At 43.7% G+C, this 14,623-nt stretch overlaps 1 protein-coding gene across 2 annotated transcripts in view; it reads left to right on the top strand.

Moving 5' to 3' along the window:
• NIN (ninein) overlaps nucleotides 1–14,623 on the top strand; it is a 55,863-nt gene that overhangs the window by 29,031 nt on the left and 12,209 nt on the right. For both annotated transcript variants that reach the window (XM_075150731.1, XM_075150732.1), the window contains exons 12-23: nucleotides 349–438; nucleotides 1,590–1,743; nucleotides 2,063–2,184; nucleotides 4,062–4,588; nucleotides 5,337–7,400; nucleotides 8,609–8,734; nucleotides 9,360–9,429; nucleotides 10,397–10,612; nucleotides 10,972–11,085; nucleotides 12,166–12,288; nucleotides 12,822–12,935; nucleotides 13,645–13,791. In XM_075150731.1, the coding sequence (XP_075006832.1) occupies nucleotides 349–438; nucleotides 1,590–1,743; nucleotides 2,063–2,184; nucleotides 4,062–4,588; nucleotides 5,337–7,400; nucleotides 8,609–8,734; nucleotides 9,360–9,429; nucleotides 10,397–10,612; nucleotides 10,972–11,085; nucleotides 12,166–12,288; nucleotides 12,822–12,935; nucleotides 13,645–13,791 (3,867 nt within the window). The remainder of the gene's footprint in view (nucleotides 1–348; nucleotides 439–1,589; nucleotides 1,744–2,062; nucleotides 2,185–4,061; nucleotides 4,589–5,336; nucleotides 7,401–8,608; nucleotides 8,735–9,359; nucleotides 9,430–10,396; nucleotides 10,613–10,971; nucleotides 11,086–12,165; nucleotides 12,289–12,821; nucleotides 12,936–13,644; nucleotides 13,792–14,623) is intronic.

Here is a 14,623-nt window from a genome sequence, read left to right as displayed (position 1 = left end):
CATCTATAGATAAAGGCTCATATACTGGGATTTTCACCCAGCATCTGTTTTCCAGTCTTCTTTAAAGCTGGGATTAGTTATTCAACTGAGATGTGCTAAGCTAGAAAGCTGTGGTCTGAAATCAAAGTTAGCATGAGAGCTATGGTGAGATAGCAGCTAGTATTTGTTAGGGAGGTTGCTCGTTGTCCCCAACCAGCAGGGAAGCAGAGTTTCTGTATTTAAAATAAAAAAAAAAACAGAGGGGAGAGGGCGCAGGCTGCAGGACTGCTTGCGAATGGCATCCGGGCTGTGATGATGAGCAGGACTGTTTGCTGGACGAGTAACTGGATCCCATTCATGCCGTTTCAGTTTGGTGACCTGGATCCCAGCAGCGCGGAGTTTTTCCTGCAGGAGGAGAGACTGGCGCAGATGAGAAGCGAGTACGAGCGGCAGTGCCGAGTAAGTGGAGCCCAGGGCTGGAGACGCGGCACCCGCCTGCCCGTGTTCACCGAGAATGCCCTTCCTGCAAACTATGCGCTAGCTGTTTTTTGATTTATGAAATAAATTTTGCCCTAATTTGAATTCAGAGTTGCAGGAACTAACAGCAGAAATAAGATATATCCCAGTTTTGGTGGTTTCCAAAACAATAGTATGTTCTTAAAATAAAACTGAAAATGTAAAGCTTCTCTTCTCCCCAAATCTTGTATGGCTGAAATACTTCTTTAAGATGGGCCTGCAAGTATCTATTCCCATATCTACCTTCTGATGACTACTACGGTTAAGAGCATCCAGCTCATCTGTTCTGCATGATTCTTTTCGTTCAATAAAGGACTACCTTGGCCAGAGGCTGTCTAATCTGAAACAGCACGGTAGCTCTCTTAGGAAGCTGCAGTGTAAAAGCAAAGATTTTCTAGAAATATTTGCTGAATTGATACTTCTTGATAATAAGTTGCTTGAATAGGCAATTGATTTTTTTTTTTTTGAGATATGAATCAGTATTCAAGGTTCACTTTCTGAACCATTGAAATCTGCAGAATTGTGTGTTTACGCATTCAGGGATTCATTTTCCTCAATAAACGCTGTTCGTTGAGCTGAGCACATGGCATTTGGCACAAACACTCGGGATATTCCGCTGGCAAGTGGGCAGAAGCACCAGATGGTAAATGCAGTAATGAGGATATCTCTTTCCTAATTTGATCTTTTGCTTCTGATTTGATTTTTCAAGTAGATGGTGTTTGAGGAGGTATTTCTCGACTGTTTGAAAATGTTCCTAAGCTGCTGTTTAAAACAGGTCGTAGGAAGAAGGAATAAAATGGAAGGTCCTGGAGCACGATATACTTTAGAGGCAGAACAGATACAGGCTGTCAGTCTGAAGAAGCTTCTGCTCTCTTAGTAAGAAACACATCTGTTACTTGCACAGGTTGGAACCTGGAGAAGGGCGATGTTTTGCTGATAGGAGGATGACTAACCGTGGCACGATAGCAGGATTACTGACAAGTCTTTACCTACTGTAATTCCCTCCTAAATGTCTCATCATGGGAGCGTGTTGATGTACAGATGCTCAGCTGCCTCGGTTGCTTTCACTCAGGCTTCTTTCCCCCCCCTCTCAGGAGCTGCAAGACCAGATAGATGAGCTGCACTCGGAGCTGGAGGAGTACCGTGCCCAGGGCAAAGTGCTCAGGCCTTCGCTGAAGAATTCACTGTCGGAAGAGTTCGACATTGATATGAACAGTCATGGCAATAGCGGTGTTGAGCCTGACCAAGGTAAAGCACATCTCCTATAATACCTGTGCTATAGGTATTTATAGTCACATCTTAGAGGCAATTACATAAAAGCTTTCCCAAACCTTCACAGTGAGACTGAAATACCACCTCCGTTTTGCTACTTAACATTAAGTGGAATACGGCTGCTGTACTATGTTCAAAGCTGAAATTAATGTTTGCAGTTTCTTGTCTGTCTGTGTGTGTGATGGGAACTTGAGAGCTGCAAGTAGCTGCCTAAACAAATTTAAATTGATGAAATAATTCTGTTGAGAATGTATCTCTTTGGGCTTCAAGAATATGTGTATAATTATTTTTAAAGGACTTGGTTCAGAAGACTGCAACCCATTAAATATGAGCATAGAGGCAGAAATGGCTATTGAACAAATGAAGGAGCAACATCACAGGGACCTACATCACCTCAAACAGGAGCTTGAAGACACAGTAAGCTATTTTAACTTAAAACAAACCTTCACAACTTTTCCAGCCTCTTTACACAAGTGGGATGGTCTTGAAGAAGGACTTTTTATTCCTGATCAAATCGCAACCTTTCTGTGAATCTAAGCCTCTACCTTCCCTGCTCCTTCTGCATGTTGCTGCGTGCTGGAGAGGTGCTGGAGAGGGCTGAATGAATGCTGCAGTAGAGCCTCCCGCCGCCCACCAGCTAACGAGAGAGCAGTGAGCCCTTCCGAGGCAGAATTGCATTTCCTGAATTAGCCACTTCATTCCCACTGGCATGGGATAATTGCGGGTTAGAAAGGCTGCTGGCAGGAGCCTGCATTGCTAAATGCTACGCTTGGGCGGTCTGGTGGCGTCAAAACGCGATCTGTGCTGTGGAAGTATGGAAACCCTGCTGTTATACCTCTGCTACTGAAAATGGGCAGTCAGCTCCCCATTTTCTGGGTGTCCACCTGCAGATTAATCTTGCCAGACGTGCAGAAATACTTCCATTGGCTCTATGTGGAGAAAGCTTGGGTCGAGATGGGCTTGTGAGCCTGGGGCAGCTCCACTCCAGAGCCTATCTACAGTGGCAGGGCGAGCTGGCGCAGCTTTGGGCGCAGCACAAGACCTACCTCCAGCCTACGCTGGCATCTTCGCTGGGGAAAAACCGGCTGGACGGCTGAGCCCAGAGAGTTGTGGTCAATGGAGTTAAATCCAGTTGGCGGCCGGTCACGAGCGGTGTTCCCCAGGGCTCAGTACTGGGGCCAGTTCTGTTCAATCTCTTTATCAACGATCTGGACGAGGGGATCGAGTGCTCCCTCAGTCAGTTTGCAGATGACACCAAGTTGGGCGGGAGTGTTGATCTGCTGGAGGGTGGGAAGGCTCTGCAGAGGGACCTGGACAGGCTGGATCGATGGGCCGAGGCCAATGTATGAGGTTCAACAAGGCCAAGTGCAGGGTCCTGCACTTGGGCCACAACAACCCCAGGCAACGCTACAGGCTTGGGGAAGAGTGGCTGGAAAGTGCCTGGAGGAAAAGGACCTGGGGGTGCTGGTCGACAGCGGCTGAACATGAGCTGGCAGTGTGCCCAGGTGGCCAAGAAGGCCAATGGCATCCTGGCCTGTATCAGAACTAGTGTGGCCAGCAGGAGCAGGGAGGTGATCGTGCCCCTGTACTGGGCACTGGTGAGGCCGCACCTCGAATCCTGTGTTCAGTTCTGGGCCCCTCACTCCAAGAAGGACATGGAGGTGCTGGAGCGTGTCCAGAGGAGGGCAACGAAGCTGGTGAAGGGCCTGGAGCACAACTCTGATGGGGAGCGGCTGAGGGAACTGGGGGTGTTCAGCCTGGAGAAGAGGAGGCTGAGGGGACTGAAACTGTGTTTGTTCAAAGCTGGGATGGGAGTGGGAAAAGGGGACTGATAAAATATTACCCCAAAATCATTCCTTTTTCTTAAGGGTTTGTCTCATGTCGCTTGTGTGTTTAAAAAAAAAAAAAAAAAAAAAGGCAGGCCTCATCTGCCTCGTAATTTGGGGAAGGTTTTGAAAAAATAATCAGTGAAATAAAAAAAAGAGTCCACTTGCAATTTGCAAAACTGGCGAAGGACTTAAAAGCTGTTAGTGGCTTCTCTTTTTTCACAAATTTGCTTAATGGAAAAGCATGAATTTCACCAGCTTCTACATAATAATCATCTTTATCCCAGTAAGAAATTAAGCTGAGCACTTTAGCATTCTTTGCAGGGGAAATCAATATAGGACGCGAATGTGTAAATCAAAACATTCTGTAGAATATGTGGAAATCTATAATACAGAAATGTTAAGAAAACATCTCCATAGAACACTCTGTAGAAAGTGAACCAATCCAATCTGTTTTCCTTTTCGTAGGTGAGCCATTACGAAAAGCAGCTAGATGAGACAAAAATCCACTGTGAAAAGGAGCAAGAGGATATGAGGAAGAAGTACACTGAAGAGATGCAAGTCATGGAAAAGCAAATAACTGGCCTTAAAAAGCAAATTGCAGAGCTGCAAGGAGAGGCAGCACTGCTCAGAGAACAGCAAGAACAGCTTGACTGTAAACATAACGATGAGAAAAACAAACTAAAAATGAGTTTCGATGAGGAAAAAGCCAATTTGCAAGAACTATTGAGGCAGGAGCACGAAGAAGATGTTAGAGCCAGGCTGGAGCAGGTAAACGAGAAGTTTAGTCAAGAACGGGAAGAACTGATTCAAAACGGTGTCTGGGTGGAAGAAAAGATGAGAGTTTTAGTGCAGACACTGCAGGAAGAGAAGGGAGAGCTGGAACGTGGCTTTCATGAGCAGCTAAAAAGGATGGCAGAGGTGCATGCCCTGGAGAAGGAAGAGCTCCACCAAGAGCTGCTGAGGAAGCACGAGCAGGACCTGGAGGAGGAAAGGTGAGTGTCGCCGCTGGCGGGGACACTAGTGGTGTGTGCTGACCTTGACCTTGGCGTGGTGACCAAGGCGAACCTAGTGCAGAAATGACCCCTGATGCTTAATTCAAGTGTACTAATTGTACAGGGCTGTGACCTGTTTTATTCCAGAACACTGGGCTGCTATCCAGGGGCTTTTTCTTCTGACCTTTCTCAAGCAGATATTTATATTGATTTTTAGCTCACCCAGAGGCAACAATAGTGTTAAAGCATAACCAGAGGTGATTAATTTGAGCTCTGTTCAGGATCCCTGTGCTTTACAAGTCCCTGCTTTGTACTTTTAAAGCATTTGGGTTTTCAGAGTTCTTCTTTTCTGAAGAAGTAAAGGGGTGGCTGGTAAATGCATTTAGCCAAGATCGAGTGTCAAAAGAAACTGAAACCATCCTGGGGTGACAGGGAGAGACGGGGGTAAGAACACCCGCCCCCACAAATGTGATCACAAGTATAGAAGGGCATATATTGTACATGAAACCTTTTCTGAGGACACTTCAGGAGTTACACTTTTCCAAGGCAATTAGATTTTTATTTCTGAAGTTTCAACAAATTGCCTGAAATTTAACTTTGGCTCTCAGAAACACCCGTCAAATAGTACTTCATCTAAAACTCAGTGGAAAAGTAATTTTCAGCTTGTTTTATTCAGCCTAAAAAGCCATTTGAATCTCTTTCTGAGTTAGCCCAGAGTTTAGTAATATTTTATGTTAACCATGTTTAGGAAAAAAATGGAAAGTGACTATAACAGAAGAGCATCTCATGCAGAAACTCAGTTTTCTGTCGACACACAAACACTTGTGAATAAATATGAAGAAATGATCCAAAAACTGGAAGGACGTTACCAGCGAGAGTTACATGAACTTGCCGAACAGCAAAGGGAGGAGAAATCTCAGTGGGAGTTTGAAAAGGATGAAATTGCTCAGGAGGTTGCTGAAGCTCATGAGCAACTGAAGGAAAGTCTGGCAAAGGAAAAGGCTGTTTCTTCTGCCCTGACCCAGGAGAAAGATCTTCTGGAGAAAAACTTCAAGGAAGAAGTGAACAAGCTTGTGTGCGAGAGAGAGCAGCTTCAGAAGGAGCTGCGAGACCTGAGGGATGCCACTGAGAAGCAAGAGAAAAAGCTGAATGATAAAATAACAGAACTCCAAAATGACCATGAAAAAGAGCTAAAGAGCAAAGAAGAGCATATATCCGTGGTGGAGGAAGATGGGAAGCTGGTTAGGCAAAAGCTGGAGAGGCTTGACAGTGAATATAAGCAGGAGAAAGAAGAACTCAATTCCAGACTTCTTGCTTTGGAGAGTTTAAACAAAGACATCTGTGTAAGAGCAGAAACAGAGAAGGCCGAGATGAGTTTGGAAATCTCAAACCTTCAAGGGAAAATACAGAAATTGCAGTGGGAGACCCATAGTTTTTCCGCACTACAAAATCATTATAGGGTCCTGGAAAATGAGTATGCAAAAGCAAAGAGCAAAATGGCTTCTTTCTCTGGCATGGCGCCTCTGGGAGATGATGGGGATGTCCTCTTAAATCTGCAGAAAGTGCACGAGCAAGCTGTGAAGGAAAATGTCAGAATGGCTGCTGAGATCCTCAGGCTGCAGCACAGGTTGCAAGCTGCGGAGCGGGAGCCCGTGCGACCCCCCAGTCCTGGCTGCTCCGACTCCGGCTCAGAAGGATCTCAGCTGCCAGATGAAACGGTTCCCATTTTTGAAGGGTTGCCCAGCGATTGTAAAGATGCAGACAAGGGAACAGACTCACAAGTCCTTCCACTTTTGGAGGCTGATACTACAGACCTGGAAGAAATGACCGAGAGTGATTCAGATTTGGAGAAAGCATGTGTTAAAGCCAGAGCCGATGGCCACGCACCCAAGGTGCAGGTGTGTCAGATGCGAGGAAGTAAAGCAGCGCTGGAAGCTGATGGCCATCAGGATTGTGACAAGAATCAAGAGCTGCTTTCTTGGGTGCCTCTGCTGCAAAAAAAGAGAAATCTCAAGAAAACTCTTGAGAGAGTTCCCAGACCAAAAATGCTACACAACGATGTTAGACAGCAGAAGGTTCATCTGTTAAATCACAGAATAGCTCCCAAAAATAAAGGGTTTGTTTCTGATGCTTTGAAGCTGCAGGTTGAGCTTGAGAAGGCTGAAGAACTGAGTGAAGCCTCTCTCCAGCTTGATCATGCTCCTGGGTCAACAAATGGTGACCTGAAAAGGGTAATAGCTCAGCTTTGGAAAAGGGTCGAAGAGTTAGAAGACAGATCAATGGCACAAGCTAAACTTCTGTCACTACAAGAAGAAATTCAGGTAGAAAATGAGGATCTGAAATCTGAAATGATAAAGTTAGTTGAAAAAAATAAAGTGCTAGAAGACAACCTGCGTAAGCTGAGAAGCCTTCATTGCAAACTAGAAGAAAGTAAATTGGAAAGTTTTAAGCTTAGAGAGGAAAACACACAGCTCCTCCAAAAAGTTAAAGAATTGGAAGATGTCCAAGAACAAGATGCACAAGGAAACGTAGATGCACAGAGTGACAAATTCAGACTGCGATGCCAGCTTGGGAAGCTGGAAGAACATGCCGCCGTCTTTACAGGTCAGCAAGACAAGCACGCCCAAAGCACGGTGAAAGAAATGTCAGCAGAAAAGAGGGAGCTGCAAGAGCCCAACAGAAAGCTGAAGGAGAAAGCTGCTGATCTGGCTAACCCAAATAACATGCATTTCCACGAAGAGGAGAGGAATACGGTGACGCACGGCTTACAAAGCATGTGCGCTGAACTGCAGCAAAAAGTTGATCTTCTGAGGTAATGTACACTTGCAAAACTTTGTGGGAAACGTGCCGGCCCCACAGTAATCAAATGTGCCGCTTAGAAACTAACCTAGCGTCCCGTTCATCGCTTCGTAGCCGCCTGCCTGCCTGCCGTACGGTTGCTGCATTAACCACTGTAGTTTAACTTTGATTAGAAACCAGTGCTTTGGACTCTAACTATTAGCAAGCAGGCTGATTAATCCTGGATAACGACGGTTGAAATAAATGCGTGTGACTTACTCCTCCCTGACTGTGACCTAACATGAACGGTAAAACAGGAGCAACCTGCCAGCTGTTCTGTCTGTGGATGTGGTCACCTTCGCAGTGTGTAGTTTATGGTACATCAGAAACCCCTGTATTTTTATGTCCAAAATACTATGGTAACACATCCAGAATGCTTTTAGCTTTTACTAATATCACTTCTTCACTCGGTTTGCTCCCTTCTAGTACTGAATGTTACTTGGAATGCTAAAAGTGCTTCGTTTTTTCTCAATATTTAAGTTAATACTAGAGAATTATGGTAACTTTTTTCCCAGCAGGAGCACTTAGTGTTAGGAATCCATCAGGCCTGTGATATGGTAAATACCATTGTAACACAGAGAATATAAGAAGTTTTACCGACTTGTTTTTAACTGCTGTATTTCAGCAAGGATTTTTTTGGAGGCCATAAAGTGGCTGCAAGTGGCTTAATTATTGTTCAGCACCAGCTTCCTGCAGGGAATTGTTCTTTCAGGTATTACACCATGGCTAAGTTATTTCTCTAGTCGCCTCAGGACAGAAAAGGCACTTCCCAGCACTGCGGTTCCCGTGCTGTTCCTCCCAGCACACTGGACTCTAGAAACAGCCGGGGAAACAGCTCTCTCTCCTAGCAATCTGCGTATTGTTGTGTTAAGCTGTTTAAAGTTCTGTTATTTGTAACTTAAGGACTGAAAGGTATAGTACAAAAATGTGAAACTTTTACTAGGTATCTGAAATTTTAACTAAACTTCAGCGGTACAAACACATGCACAAAAAGCCCCCCTTTCAGTGATCTGGGAAGCACTCTTACTAAATGAAATGTAAAATCCATTCATACATAAAATAAATCAATTGTAGCTTTGTTTTGAAATATTACAGGTAGCTTAGGCTTTTAGTAATTTTTCTCCCTGTGGACCTAGATGATATACAGAAACAGTTTTCGCTTGTCTCGTGTCTCTGCCACAGATGTGAAGCTGAGAAGCTCAGAGAAGAAAATGCTATTCTAAAAAATGAAGTGACTTTATTAAATGAGGAAGGTAGTGCTTCCAGCCTGAAACTGAGGGAGCTAAATGGATCCCGAGAAGAAATGTGGTAAGAATCCGATGGGGCACCTCCCATGTGCATGCCTTCAGGCCCTCGCTGCGGTGCAGACGCGATGGTTACATCCCTTCTCTCAAAGCTCCTTCGCGTGTTAGGTATTCTACAAAATTTGAAACGGGCTTATTTCATGGTGCCATTGGACATCCAGCTGGCTGACAGTCTATTCCTCATCCTTTTCACCTGCCCCAGCCTGTCCTGCCCATTCCTAGAGCCAAAGCCGGGGCTTAACTGTAGGAGTTCAGATGACCCAGTGACACGTACAAATACAGGACCTGCTTGTGAGCTGACCTGATGCAACTCTTCTTGCTTCAGCGAAGGCAGAGCTTGTTGGGCTGGCGTAGCCTTGGAAAAGGCAGGAAGAGGTGCGGCGTGATTTGGTCTTTTGCAAGTAGATAACCATCCGTGATCCTGGGAGTATTGTTCCCTTCTAGAAAAGAACTACGTGGGGTACTTTGAGGAACTGAGCACTTGCCAAGCCTATGCAAAACAGTGCTGCTAAGCAATAAATAAATATCCAGAATTACCATTTCTGGTGATGTCAAAACCCAGCCCATTCTTGTAGGCATCTATATTAACAAGTGACCCTAATGTTAATGAGCTTTCATTTTTTCCTTAGGCAAAAGATAGAGGCTGTGAGAAAGGAGAAGGTGGCTGTACAGAAGATGGTTGACAACCTGAAAAAGCAGGTATACGGACTGAGCCCATAACCTTCTCTGGAGAAATCATCACTGTATAAAAGCTGTTCCTTAGACGGTCACAAAGGCAGTAGAAAATGACTATTCTATACACTTAAACTTTTTGATAACTGTTCTCATTAACTCTATGGGATTGATATCAGGCTTGTTTGACGTGATCAGAAGACAACTGCAACCCTACTGTAACTATCTAGCTTACAGGCTTGAGAGCACTTTCCATAGTCAGCTTGGAAAGTTTATTTAATAGAAATAAAAAGTTAAAAGTCTTTCTTTTGTAGTCTTTGTGGGTAATGCTTTGCAGTAGCCCATGGGAAACAGAGGTTATGTGACTCAGCCTCTCCTTACTTCCCAGCTCGCTGGGTCTAGGAATGCTGCCAGCTCTGATCCTTTGCTCGTATCCATGAGACTGCTACTTTTATTTTAAGGGTGGTTTGTTATGCTAGGCAAAGTAGAAGGTTTAAGTAGCTCTTACATTCATGTCCCTCTTACTATCGCTTAGTAAAATTCTCAGAATAATCTACTAGCTCACCAGCATAACCCTCAAAGTATACATCAGCATGGCAAAGGGAAGGACGAACAGAGTGGTGTGCCAGATGACTGATATCATAACTGATATAATTGAGGCCGATTATGAGAAATGAACAGTTTGTGAGGCTGACCATGCATGCAGCAGGCCATCAGGAGGATTCCTACTCCTAAATATGGTTCTACTTGATTTGGCCTAAAATTAGGGCATGGAGCAAGTTAAATCGCTATAAGGAAACAAAGCAAGCAGTGCTACTGGGGTCATGACTGTACATGGAGTGCAGTTAAGAGCTATGCCCCACCACTCGGAGTCACCAGTGAATTGGAGTGACACTTGTCAGGTTTTTTAATCATCTTAATAGAAAGGAAATGTTTTAAAAACCTCATCTCCAGTGTAAAAGCAGTCATAACTGACGTTGCTGTCCCGATTCAGGTGGTAGATCTGAAAACCAGAAACCAGCAGCTGGACTCTGAAAATACAGAACTTAGCCAGAGGAACTCCAAAAATCAGGCAGACGTGCAGGATCTCAATCAACAGCTGGCAAGGGTGCTCAAGCAAAAGGAAAGGGAAGCGGGAAAATGTACCCTGGAAGAATGGGAAAAGGAGAGACTGGCACTGAAAGAGGAACTGGAAAACTCCAAAGTAAAGGTACGGGATTCCACTGTCTCTAACGGTGTGAAGCAATTGAACTTTTAGGAATGCACCGGTGCTATGGAATCAGTATCCCTTTCTTGAGCTGTGCGTGGTCTTTCAAAGCTGAACTTCCCGAAGTACTAGCTGCAAACGTACATGCATGCAGCAGTGGGGATGGAAGGAAGGTGCAGGTTTGTCTTAAAAATGGAGCTTAGTGATGCTAAATACTTACCTGCATTTTCCAGCATGCCTGTTCTGTTCAGTCCAGTGCCATCCCAGCTCTAGCCCGTGTCACTGGCTGCAGCATCCTCTGATTAGCCTCTGTTACTCTGCGTGTCTCCTAAGTTGAAATCTGAGCCTTTTACTTTTTGCAGTCATCCAGTATGGTGTCTTCCTTGGAGATTGAGCTGTCAAAAATGAAGATTCAAGCTCATATATTGGAGCAGGAGAACCACATCCTCAAGCAGGAACTCGAGAAAACAAAACAGGTAATGGCATCCTATTGAGGGCCATCAGATGATGCTGGCTGTCTCTTGCCCGAGTTGGAAATAGTTAATTTCTTTAAAGAAAGATAATAACAGTAGGGGAATATAAATCCTGTTGAAACAGTCTCTGGGTACAGTGCACGATTGTTCAGATAAGGTTGGTTTCACTTGGCCTTTGCCAAAAGGTCTTCCAGAGCAGTGATTCTACAAAGACAGGCTTTGACAATGAAGACAAAGATTTAAAGCTCTAATCAAGGAATAGACAGGGCTTTTCTAGTTCGTGCAGATGGGATAGGCAGGGGAACATTTTCCTGTGTAACTGGTGATACCCATGTAGCTCCATTTAAGGACTGGTCTCTTCCAGCATGTCCTTTGGGAGACAATTCCTATTGCTAAACCTATCTGGAGACTTCGATGTCTCAACTTCTGAGGATAATTTCCTGGAGGGCTTGGTTATCGCCTGTATAAGCATGGTTCAGTTGGCTGTAAATATATGCTAATAAACATAGATAATGAAGGCTACAAATGAGTTAGCTCTCCTGATTAGGACTCCACAAAGTAATTTTCTTTACAGTGTAAAGCACTCATTTGATGCACGCAATGGTTAGGATAGATAATGGTCTTAAAAAGCAAAAGCAGATGAGGTCTATTCAGTAAAGAGTGGATTGTGGCTTGAGTAATTAAAGACAGAAGATTGAGTGAGCAAAGACAGAACAGCACAGGAGAAGGCAGAGTGTTAAGCTAAAGCACTGTGTGAAATGGGAAAAGGATCAGAAGTCAGCAGTACAGTATTATTTTTCCCCTTTCACAGAAGAGGCAGAAAAGAGACCAGCCCTAAAGCAAATCCAAGGGATCACAGGGCAATTAGGAATCCTTAGCACTGCTGTTGCAGGAAGGATGCCCTGGATCATATGAACGACACTTGTGTGGTCATTCGTACCAAACTGCAGTATGCCTCTCTCTTCCACTCTATCCAGAGTGGGATACTTGGCCTGGAGGAGAAGAGAAAGCTTTGTGTAACACTTGCATGCAAAATTCAGAAACGGCACAGAAATGCAACTGTGAGGGGTTTGTTTTCCACAGCTGCCCAGATGTCCTGATCTCTCTGACCTTCAAAATGAAGTTTCGAGCTTAATTACTAAAAATGAAAAGCTGCAGAAAGAAAAAGAAGCCCTGAGTGAGGAATTAAACAGATGTATTGATAAGGTAAGAAAGAACTGCAAATCCACATCACTACCTACAGGCTGTAACGGGCTGTTAAAATTCTCGTATCATTAACTGTATCACCCTAATTTGTAAAACTACTCTGGATTTTTTTTTGTCTTACCTTCAAGCCAGATAAAGGCTTAATTGCCACTGCCTTTTTTTCCTAGCTGGTCTTGAAGAGAAAGTTTAAATTCTGGAGCACGGCTTTACTGTAATTTGATGTAGAAAATTCCAAACATTGCAAGGAACAGAGGCCTGGATATAAATATTGCAGCAGGACAAGGAAGACAGTGTTCTTGCACTTTTATTGCAACTCTAACATATTATAACTCTGAACTTGAGCAGTGTAACTAATATGCGCGCTATAAATAATGATCCCGCTGTGTGGAGATTCGGGCTGGGAGCTGGGGGTTTTTTTGCTCTCCTGCGTTTTCTTTGCGTAGCTGTAACTCCCTCTAGCTTAACTCTCGAAGTCAAATTGAGTTAAAGAAAATCCTGAATGAGTCAGGCTTACCGACGTAATCTTATTTCAGGTAGCTAAAGTAAGCTGCTTAGAGAATGCAATTGGCAGCTTGAAGCAGGAACAGAAGTCCTGGGAACAGCAGAGTCAAACGCTGAAAACGCAGCTCACCGTTTCACAAGAAAAGGTATGTGATTTTTGTTATGGCCCTAGATCAAAAGCATTTTTTTTATCTCTTGTAGTGCTTTTGTCATAAAAAAAACAGCCCTTTTCTAATGTGTGCAAAGATGTCATGCAGCTAAGAATGGCTACTTTGATGGGCTTTCAAAGTGACATTCTTAAAGGACAAGAGGAAACTTGTTAAATGCAATGAGGGATTTTTTTCCCCCGAGAATAAGCTATGGTGTTTTGCATCTACAGCCAAGTTCCTTTTGCCAATTCATTCTGCCCAGTTATTCCTAAAATAGTGCAGAGACTCTGCTGTGGCTCCCTGCTCTTCGGGCAGTGGATCGCCTCTCACCAGGCAGGGGAGGGGAACGAATGGCTATCTGCTTGGCTAACTATGCTTGGGGTTTCTTGTTGGCCGTGGGCTGCCAGGAAGAATAAATAATTCAAGAGAAATCTTCTCTTCCCAGCATATCACAATAAATATTTGGGGGTGGAAGACGTGTCTCTGTTGAATGCAGTATTGTGGCTGTATTCAAAGTGGATGGCCTACTAATTTGGAACAGAAAGTCAGAAAATCTTTTAGTATTTTTAAAGGGGGCTGTCGTCTTCACTCTTTCCATCAGAGATCCTAAATATGTGTGATCTGTGGTGCGCACACATCCTAGCAGACCGAGGTTACAAGAAATCTTGGTCCAGCAAATGCCAAGCTGTGCTCCTGCTCGTTACAGGTTCAAACTCTAGATGAAACGCTGCAAAATACCAACCTTCAAATGTCCCGACTAAAATCGGACTTACGGGTGACGCAACAGGAGAAGGAAACTCTTAAACAAGAAGTGATGTCTTTACACAAGCAACTGCAGAATGCCAATGAAAAGGTAACGGCCCTCAGGTGCCTCAAAGCCAGTCAGCTTTGCATGCCAGGGTTTACGGACGCTAGCTGCTGCTCTTCTGTAGCCTGCCACTGTAGCCAACTTATTTCTTTAGGTTGGCTTGTTCATTAAAAGGACACAAATAGTGCTGCAGACTTGAGCAAGTAGACTCAGAGTTATGCAACTATTGTTTTGGTTTTGTTTTTTAAACAAGTGATATAAAACTAATAATTTTTTTAAAAAGCTGAAAGGAGGTGGGTACAAAAAAAGCCCTATTTTAGTAATGTTTTCTGTATTTAGGAGTTTTAAAATAGTTAACTATAATTAGTCTTGTTGGATTGTATATAATGTGCAGATTTTAAACTTCTTTTTAAAAAACTTATTTTAAGTTTTGAATGTGAGGACAGGCAATGATCGGTCTATCTCCTGGGTCTCCATTCTTCCCTGAAAGAAATATTTTGCACAAAAAAAAAAATCAATCAGTGGACAATGTATGAATTTACACATCAAAACTATAAACATATGAACAGTCAAACCAGTAATTGAGAGGGGGACCTACTTTTCAGTCATATTTGTTTTTGAAAGGCACAGCATTATAGCAGCCTCTCTTAACTGATGAGGAACTGTAACTGAAGGAGGTTGTAGACAGCAGTCCTGGGATTGGTATTATGAATTCAGTTACTAATTTGGCTTGTTTGCCATGTAATTAAGGAATATTTGATGTCCACATGGAAAAGAGGCTGTTTCAGAATTGTACAACAGGAACTAAATTACAGCTATTACTGAATAATATATAACACTGAGTTCTATTATTTGCTTGATGAGGCTGTGAAATGGA

Source organism: Calonectris borealis, chromosome 5, assembly GCF_964195595.1.
Source record: "Calonectris borealis chromosome 5, bCalBor7.hap1.2, whole genome shotgun sequence".
Lineage (NCBI taxonomy): Eukaryota > Metazoa > Chordata > Aves > Procellariiformes > Procellariidae > Calonectris > Calonectris borealis.
This window is presented reverse-complemented; position numbering and strand designations above follow the sequence as displayed.